Genomic DNA, 10,136 nt, shown 5'->3' with positions numbered 1-10,136 from the left:
AAATTGGTGGAAGCTACTTAAATTCTTTTTCATTTGGCTACATGATACAAGTTGTACTACTGAGATATCTAAAGCATGAGACAAAGAAGTTCATGGTTCACCAGGCTTCAAGTTCATTAAGAGACTTCAATCCAATAGAACTGCTCTCTCTAAATGGAATAAACTGCACTTTGGCAACATCAATCAAAATGTGGACAATCTGCAACAAGAGTTAGCTGAAATCCAAAAGCTTTCATTTTCCAAGGAAAATACTGTTAAGGTAGAAGAGATAAGTAAGGAGTTAAATAAATGGCATCAAATTCAAAGTGAATTTAACAAGCAAAAGTCCAGGGACAACTTTGTGAAGGATATGGATTACAATACTAAGTACTTCCACACCTTAAGAAAGAGGAAAAGAGCAAGAAATAACATTGACTCCTTGAGGGATAATAATGGTTCTTGGGTTCATACAACGGAAGACATCTATATGCTTCTTACTTCAAATTTCAAAGATATAAGTACTTCTACTTCACCTGTTATAGATGAACATCGTTACTCTCTCCTGCCTAATCTTATTTCAGATGAATATAATAGAAAATTACTATTACTTCCCACCGATGAAGAAATATTCAAGACCCTTAAAAGTATGAAAAATTGGTCTGCACCTGGTCCTGAAGGTTTTCAAGTTGGATTCTACAAATCTCAATGGAGCACAGTTGGAGCTGATGTTTGTGAAATGGTCAAGAGGTTCTTCATTTCTAAACATCTACCCAAGCAGCTTAACAAGATTTTTATTTCTCTTATCCCTAAGAAGAATAAACCAAGTACTCCTTTAGAATTCAGACCAATTGGTTTATGCAACACTTCCTATAAGATTATTTCAAAAATCTTGGTCAAGCAAAAAAAAGCCGTGGATAAGTTGGGAACAAAATTTTAGAATGATTTTTAGGAACAAAAAAGTGTTCAAATATGCTTTCAAAAATAATTTTTTGACTTCAACAAATAAAAAAGTCAGAAGTTAGGTTGAGAACGATTTCTATAAGTCATTCTTAAATTTTATGCCCAAACTAACTTCTTATTTTTTGACTTCTAGAAATCGAAAAGCCACTTCTCAACTTACCTATTTGTATACCAGAAACATACATTAATCTCATAAGTCTGAAAAAAAAAAAATACTTCACAAAAAAAATTGACAATTTTGTTTCCGAAATTCATCTAAGTTTTTGCCCACTTCTGGAATAAATTTATCTGCATGCTTCTAATTTATATATTTTTCACTTCTGACCAGTGAGGTTGTCTGCTTCGAAGATTGTGCTTTGTCATATCTAAATACCTTTCCAGTGACTTCCGGGGGTGATATCCAAATGCATCCAACACCATGCCCATGCTCAATATCCACCTGTTGTTGCCAAACTCTTTAGTCTTTACAGTGAATCGAGAGATGGTGCGTCTTTATGGTACTGCAAAATTAAGTACATGCTGTCATTATCCCAACAATATATTTTTCTTGTACTTGTAAAAAAAAAAAATCTGAAAACAGATACCTAGTAGATTTCCCAAAAGATATGCACAAAGTCTGTCTAGGTTCTCTTCACCTATTGGTCCCATTACCCCAAAAATCCACAAGTATCTAACAAGAAAACTAAAATTAAATAAAAAAACCAGATAAATTTCATTTGAAAGTCTTCAACTAGTCCTGTTCTGTTCTCCTTCTAGTACTTGCTTGTTCTGTTGTTATTATGAGAAGAAGAAAAACAAGACCCAAAAGTTCTACTTTCTCACACAAGCTGGTTCTGTGTTCTGGGTTATGTTTTATTTTAGTTTTGATGGATGAAATGCAAAGTCAATCTAATTCTATTGAAGAAGAAGAGAAAAGTCTGTGATTTTGGTCTGGGTATCTTAAAAATTGCAGCTTTTTTGAATTTGCTCAGACAGTGTCATAGAGTCAAATCAATCCTTCTTGTGATTGTTTGCTGAAGTTTGATTCAAACTGGTTCAAGAAGATTACTCATAAGATCTGAGAAAGCCACTTGGTTCTGTAAGTAACTTCATACTCTTTATATTTCAGATTTTCTTGATTATTGGTTTTTCCCCAATTTTGTTGTTAACTTAATATTAGAACTTCAACTTTTGATAACCCAAATTTATTGATCAAAGAAAAGTATGATTTTGAATGAGGGGCTCTCATGAGCTGACCCTTCCAGGTGGAATTGGAAATTTGAAAAGTGGTGGATCTTAAAATTTGAAAAGTGGGGTTTTTGATTTTAGAAAGAAGCATATTTGGTGTAGAGGTGGATTGTTGAGCTTGGGTTTTAAGGAGAAGAATTTTTGTAATTATGGGGTATCTTTTTCCTCATTGATTAGCTTGCTTCACTATTAGGGGTTTAATGAATGAACTTGTTGACATAAGTGATGAAAAAAGCAGTACTCATTACAATGTTAAAAAGACTAGTAGTAAGTGGGTTGTTGGTTTTTGATCAATTTGTATCGGTTTCTGCCGCTGAAAATGGATTTCCTAATTGTAATTGCGACGAAGAAGAAGGTTACTGGTGGAGTGTAGAGACCATTTTACAGTGCCAGAAAGTTAGTGACTTTCTAATTGCCACAGCTTATTTTTCGATACCTATTGAACTTCTTTACTTCCTTAGTTGCGCCAATGTTCCTTTCAAATGGGTTCTGTTTCAGTTCATTGCATTTATAGTTCTATGTGGAATGACACATCTACTCAATGCGTGGACTTACAGTGTGCATCCGTTTCAGTTGATGCTCGCATTAACTGTGTTTAAATTTCTCACCGCTCTTGTTTCATGTGCAACTGCGATTACTCTTGTAACTCTCATTCCTCTCCTTCTCAAAGTGAAAGTTAGAGAAGTGTTTTTGAAGAAAAAGGCGTGGGAGCTGGATAGGGAAGTTGGGATGATGAAGAAGCAGAAAGAAGCAGGTTGGCATGTTCGGATGCTGACCCATGAGATACGTAAGTCTCTAAATAGGCATACTATATTATATACAACTCTGATTGAACTGTCGAAGACGTTAGACCTGAAAAACTGCGCTGTTTGGATGCCTAATGAAGGTAACACTGTGTTGAATCTCACTCATGAACTAAATGTGAAGAAATCATCCAAACCATACAGTCATTCAATTCCAATTTCGGATCCAGATGTAATAGAGATTGAGGGGAGTGAAGGAGCCAAGATTCTTAGACCAGATTCTGCATTGGGATTGGCTAGTAGCAGTGGCTCTGATGAAGTAGGTGCTGTAGCTGCTATTAGAATGCAAATGCTGAGAGTTTCGGATTTCAAAGGTGGAACACCAGAGTTGATCCAAGCTTGTTATGCTATTCTCGTTTTGGTTCTTCCTGGTGAAAGTTCTAGAGTTTGGAGCATTCATGAATTGGAAATAGTCGAAGTGGTTGCTGATCAGGTTGCTGTGGCACTATCCCATGCTGCAGTGCTCGAAGAATCTCAGTTGATGAGAGAGAAACTTGTGGAGCAGAACCGGGCTCTCCTACAAGCTAGGAAGGATGCTATGATGGCAAGTCAAGCGAGAATCTCATTTCAGAAGGTGATGAGTAAAGGAATGAGAAGGCCGATGCATTCTATATCAGGCTTGCTTTCTTTGATCCAACAAGGGAATGTAGGAGATGGGCGACGGATTGTTATTGATACAATGGCAAAAACAAGTAGTGTGCTCTCAACACTGATAAATGATGTTATGGAAATTTCTGCAACGGGTAATGGAAGATTTGCATTAGAGCTAAGAAAATTCCGGCTTCATTCCATGGTAAAGGAAGCAGCTTGCTTAGCCAAATGCTTCTGTGTTTCTCATGATTTTGACTTCTCTCTTGATATCGAAAATTCACTGCCTGATTATGTGTTGGGTGATGAAAAGAGGATTTTTCAGGTTTTGCTACATATGATTGGTAATCTTTTGAATGGTTGGGATTCAGGAGGACATGTAAGTTTCCAGGTTTCCTCAGCAAATGCAAATCATATTAGGAGGAATGACCAAAGATGGACACCCAACTCGTATGGGGGATATTCTAGTGTCAAATTTGAGATTTCCATAAACAGCAGTAATTCTCAGGACAATTCGATGATGCCAGTACCAATTTCTAACAGGAAACACAACAGTGACGGAATTGAGAGTATACTTGGTTTCAGTGTCTGTCAAAAGCTCGTACAGGTAATTTCAATGAATTGTTTGTTTTATTGATCTGATCCTCATAGCTTGCAACATCTTAATACCGATAAGTCCTTTTCATGATTCATACTCAAGTTCATCTAAACACCATGCAGATGATGCAAGGGAACATCAGAGTTGTTCCAAACTCCCGCGGCATTCCTCAAATCATGACCCTGATACTTAGATTTCATCTTCAACCAGCATTCGGAGGAGCTTCTATGTTCGAACCAGAGGCATCAGTGGATCACCCACCTTCAAATTCTCTTTTCAGAGGACTTCAAGTTATATTAGCTGATGACGATGCAGTCAACAGACTTGTTACACGTAAACTGCTTGAAAAACTTGGTTGCAATGTTTCTGCAGTTTCATCTGGATTTGAATGCTTGAATACTCTTGGTTCCACAGGAAACTTTTTTCATATAGTTCTATTAGATCTTCACATGCCAGAAATGGATGGGTTTGAAGTTGCAGTGAGAATACGAAAGTATTGCAGCGGGAATAAGCCATTTATCATAGCTTTGACTGCGAGTGCTGACGAAAATGTAGGCGAGAAATGCTTGCAAGTGGGAATGAATGGTGTAATTAGGAAACCAGTTCTACTAAAGGGGTTGGCTGACGAATTTCGTAGGGTCTTAAAACTTTCAATCTAATGTGTGTGTCGAAATGATGTCTGTAGAAGTAACATTGTATACTAAATTGAGTAGCTTACCAAATTTATTCTTTTAAAGAGTTTTAGAGAGCTTTTCAGTTGATTCATGCACTGTAATTCTGTAGATTTTAGATTTTTTTTTTTAATGTACTCCTTCCAAGTTCCAAGAACTCCCACCTTTGTCCTGTTTTCTGCGTAAGCCTTTTGTTTTAGAGGATAATAATCGCCAGATTTTGCAACTTCGATCAAATGAGCCTAAAAATAAAAGATCTAGGCCAAAATATCCCAATTAGATAGATATTTTCTACTTGTCAGATCAAGATGCTTATGCTCTCACCATTCTGTAATCCTACTGCATATAAATGGGAACTATTTCTTTTCTTGTTTTGTAATCCCCTGCTAGCTTGAGGGGGGTACTTTTGGTCTTTGTGCACCAGCATTGCATGATGTATCTGCTTAAATATTATTGGATGAGCACTTGTCTTAACAAGTTTCATTTTTTTTTTTTTTTTTGAGACCATTGATGTCCAATTTTAGTGACATGTATTCTCCATGGCCGCTAATTAAGGTACCAGTTTACTATGGAGGGTAACGAAACCCATACAAGATAAAACTAGAAAATTATTTATCTAACCCATATAAGATAAAATTAGAAAATTTTTTGTCTTACATAGATTTTGGTACCCTCCATGTAATCTGACATCCCGATCCCTATTAACAATGTTGGTTTTATTTTTTTTAATTTTTTGACTATTACTACACTTCTGTGATGCACTAAGAGTTTTAAGACCATTGTTGTACAATGGTAAAGTCATCGGATGTTATACCAATTCAAAACTCATCAACACCAAATTATTTATCGGAAAGTCTAGTTCCCAATCTTCGGTGTACGTAACTCATCAGAATCGTGATTAGGTTTAAATCGGCCGAAGATTAACTCACCGGAATCGTGACTAGGCAAATTCATAGTGCTTGACCTTACTCCTAAAAGCACTCCTCACTAACTCAACAACTGACATTCTGGATAGCACTTATTCAAACTCCAAGCAATAATCGACTGCTTGTAACCATCACCACTCTGCCCACTAAAAACCCATGCTCATTAGGTCTTCTTCTGAAGAAGTTTTGAGTACTCTGAAGAGCATGGAAAATTGGAGTGCATCAGGACCAAAAGGTTTTCAGGCTGGTTTCTACAATAGTCGGTGACACATTGTTGGTGAAGATGCTTGTTTCATGGTTAAAAGTTTTTTTTCATTCTAAGCATATTCTCAGGCAGATTAACAAGACTTATATCTGTCTCATTCCAAAACAAAAGAAGTTCATTTGTGCTGCAGATTACATATCAATTTGACTATGTAATACTTCATACAAGATCATATCTAAAATCTTACCAAACAGAATGAAACCCTTAATGGAAAAAATCATCTCTCCATATCAAGCAACTTACGTGTCAGCATGCTAGAGCAGTTTGGAGAAGGGTAAATGTCAACATTAATGATGTTAGGAACAACTGTGATAGTGTGTCTGAATGGGTAGTCAGCTGGTTCTCTGTTGAAAATAATTCTATGAATAAGAGATGGTACATGCTTATGATGGGTGCTTGGATTATTTGGAAGAATAAATGTGATTATGTATTCCAGGGAGTCTCTCTAAATCCTCTTAATTCTGTGCATAAAATTAATTATCATCCAGCTTCCCATATGCATGATTACTCACTATCTGGTCCTTGAACAAGTCCCATTACAGTTTCTCAGTGGTCTCCTCTATCTCCAGACATCATTAAGATTAATGTAAATGTTTCATTTGATCATTTAACAAATGAACTCGGTACTGGTCTAAATATTTGTAATCATGCAGGTGATTGTGGAGGAATCAGAGGGAGTTCACATGGAGTCCTGAATCCTAAAGCAGGGAGTGTATAGCTGTGCGAGAGGCATTAACATAGGCAAAGCAAAAAAAAGTTCACAAAAGTTCATATTGAAGCAGATGTGATGTTGTCTTTCAGGGAGTATCACTAAACCCAATTTCTTCAATGCATAAAATCTTCTATTATCTATCTTCATATATGCATAATCTTGAATCTCATTCTAGCATACAATTTTTTGATAATAATTTTACATGGAAACTACCTCTGATAGGTATTAGTAAAATTAATGTTGATGCATCCTTTGACATTGATACTAATCAGTTGGATACTGGTCTTGTCTTACGAGATCATACAGGTACCTGCAATGGCATCAAAGGGAGTTATTCAAATGGAGCATTAAGTGCAGAAGCTGGAGAATGCATGACTATGAGAGAGGAACTATCTTGGGAAAAAGAGAAGTAGCTAAACCACATCCATATTGAAGCTGACGCAAAGCTAGTCATCCAATCTATCAATGGAATAACTCTGCTAATTAAGTGGGAGAATATAAACATAATAAAAGAGAGATCAAAAGCCTTACTGCTTGTTTCGGTAGTTGTGTTTTTTCGTTTGTCGGTAGAACTTATAATCAAGTAGCTGACTCTATAGCTAAATCAGTAAGAGGGACGGCTTCAAACATTGAAGCATATGAGTCTTTCAATTTTGATATTTGTAGTCTTCTGGCAAAAGACATACAATCCAGTTTAAGCTAAAAGCTCAATAAAGTTCTTTCTATATCAAAAAAAAAAACAACAGATGTTAAAGTGGTTATTCATTCCAACACAGACGACGCACTTCTTATTCAATGAGAAAATCGAAACCTCCTAAGAAAAATAAGACACTTAATTTCTAGCTTTTGTTTTTGTAGTTTTACTTATGTAAGTCGTGATGACAATCAAGTAGCAGATGCAGTTTCAAAGTCAGTTTCTGCATTATGAGTAAAATATTATAATAATATATTTGCTGAAATATGTAGTTTTTTGGAAAAGGACGATAACTTCTCTTTAAGTTAAGCAATAAATTTCTTTTTATATAAAAAATAATGTATATAACTTAAAAACTCGTCCCCTCTAAATTCCCTTAACTACTTTACTTTTTGATAAAAAGTAGCAAGTTAACAAAAAAATATATTATAAAGACAAATTTAGATAATAAAACTGTTTTAAAAAAAATCTACTTATAGTAAAACGTGTCATGAAGTATGTGGCCGACCACATCGTAGCTGCACCGACTAAAAACGCTACCCAAAACTCCTATAAATTAGGAACACATGCATCAAACCATAGCCGAACATGCGCAATATTGTTGTGCTCTGTGTGTGCTTTTTGTAGCTATTTTTCCCAAACTTGGCTTCTTTAATACAAATATCGACTAGCAAAAATAAAGAAATGAAACTGCAAAATTAGAGACCTTATATATTTTCTTAGGCGATAAATCTCATGCAATATATCTCTGTAATATTCTGGGTGTCAGAGTGAAAAAGAAATGGAATTTCTAAGACCCTTTGATTTGTTTCTTCTATCTTTTATTGTAAATAGATAATAATGAAAGCGAGAGAAGAAGGAAATTTTGGTTTTCTTTGTTGAATGGGACTACAATTAGGGCTTTCTCTATCACACCATGCGCCACAGATGGGGTTTTTGAGTATACATGCTCCATATTAAACATGGCTTGTAATGGGGATACCATTTTTGCTTAGGGGGTGTAACAAAATCCTTATAACACAAAAAATTATTTACATATGGATTAGAACACCCCCAATAAAATTGCTACCCTCCATTAAGAATGAATCAATTAGGGCTAGAAAAAACAGTATTTTTGGCAACTCATTTAGAACGTGGGACAGTTGTGGAACCTTACACCACTAAAATTAAAATTTCAAAAATGCCTGAACCCTACGTCAAACAGTTATTTAGAGAAAGTGTTTTGAAATTGAACCACCATTATCGATCATATGAAAATTGGCTCCCCCATTAGGCTGTCATCCACTAAGATAAAAAAATATTTTACCTTATAAGAAGTAGTAGAGCAGTAGAACAATTTTCAACAATCCAAATATCATTCTAATCTAACTCTGTCTCTATCTCTCTGCAAAAAAAAAAATGGATGCACTTTCTTCCCTCATCTCCTCTTTCAGTCACCCTTTATTCCTTGAGAAAACAACAACCAGAGTACCCTTAACTCCATTCAAAAACACAATATGGGAAGTACTTCGAAAAATTGTGGCAGAACCTTCTGCCACGTATTTTGAGATTTGTGGTACTTGTATGACTTAGCTATCTATCCTCTTGTGTCGGGTTTTTTACCTGAAGATTTTTTTTTTTTGGATGAGCAATTATATACCCTTTTGTTTTTCGTTGAACTATCATTTAAAGGGTCAAGTTGTTTTTAATATCGAACTGTACATGGAGGTAAATGCTGATTTCTTAAACGATAGTTGTTTCCATGAACCTCATAACTCATTTTATTGACAGAGTTATACGGAATAGAGAAACATATCTTTATGTTAAAAAAAGTTCCTTGGTATGATCTTGTTAGTATATAACCTATATGTACGTATGGGTGTTTGCTCGTTGATCCTTAATACATCTTACAAATTATTGACAGTTTGTTGTGAAAGTAGAATAATACTTTTATACTTGTACCTTGTTAATCGAACATTTTTTTTTCGAAAAAATATCAAATTGATATATTTATTGTGCTCTAGCATATAAGAATTTCGTATGATGAATTTAGTGAAAATGAATGTAGTAGATACATTAGGATAATAAAGACACTTTGTGTAGACAAGAACATTAACAAGCAAAATTATTATTTCTTTGATTCACCATCCATGTCATCAGTGGCATTAAATCTTACATATTAACAAATCTTTTTCTTAAGCAAGACATATAGAGAGTTTTTCTTCCTAAATTTTTTTAAAGCATTTTTTGTTTTTGTTTAAATGGTTTGCATCATACACAATTTCGGATATCACTTGATAATTTTTGAGGTTTATGAGCCGCTTGTTTATCAATTATCGGCTTGGTCATGTAATTGTGTCTCACAACTATTTTACGATATCTTTACATGTTTATTCAATAAGCAAAGAACCTTTCCTTTAATCATGACGCATATGGAATTTTAGCTTAGACATCCATCAACGATGGAAAAAAATGATCAAGTCATTCAACTTCAACAAAGTGTCGTTCAACTATCTCTCCCCCACAGACGTTTTTTTTTCCCCTTCTCTTTTTCCGGTATTTAAGAACTGGAGACGTCATTGAGTGTTTTTTATCCCAATGTTTGGTACTGTTGTTACTCATAGAAAATTTAAGTGGAAGTCATTAATATTACTTGGACTGCGTGAATTTGTTTATCCAGTATCCGGAAATCGTCAGTAAATTACAGATATCATGATTATGGTGCAAATATTCC

The 10,136-nt window shown here is 35.0% G+C and overlaps 1 protein-coding gene across 2 annotated transcripts; it reads left to right on the top strand.

Annotated features, from left to right (window-relative positions):
- The first annotated feature begins 1,547 nt into the window (after positions 1–1,547).
- LOC113355504 (protein EIN4-like) lies at positions 1,548–4,983 on the top strand. 2 transcript variants are annotated; one of them, XM_026598375.1, is made up of 3 exons: positions 1,548–2,017; positions 2,184–4,164; positions 4,278–4,983. In XM_026598375.1, exons 2-3 carry the CDS (start codon positions 2,392–2,394, stop codon positions 4,812–4,814), a joined length of 2,310 nt encoding a protein of 769 aa, XP_026454160.1. In that variant the 5' UTR covers positions 1,548–2,017; positions 2,184–2,391; the 3' UTR covers positions 4,815–4,983. The 2 variants fall into 2 exon arrangements, with proteins under 2 accessions (XP_026454160.1, XP_026454161.1); XM_026598376.1 differs by having other exon boundaries at positions 1,548–2,953; positions 3,053–4,164.
- Positions 4,984–10,136: the final 5,153 nt, after the last annotated feature.

This window comes from Papaver somniferum, chromosome 3 (assembly GCF_003573695.1).
Source record: "Papaver somniferum cultivar HN1 chromosome 3, ASM357369v1, whole genome shotgun sequence".
NCBI lineage: Eukaryota > Viridiplantae > Streptophyta > Magnoliopsida > Ranunculales > Papaveraceae > Papaver > Papaver somniferum.
Note: the sequence above shows the minus strand (reverse complement) of the source record. Positions and strands in the feature narration are given on the sequence as shown.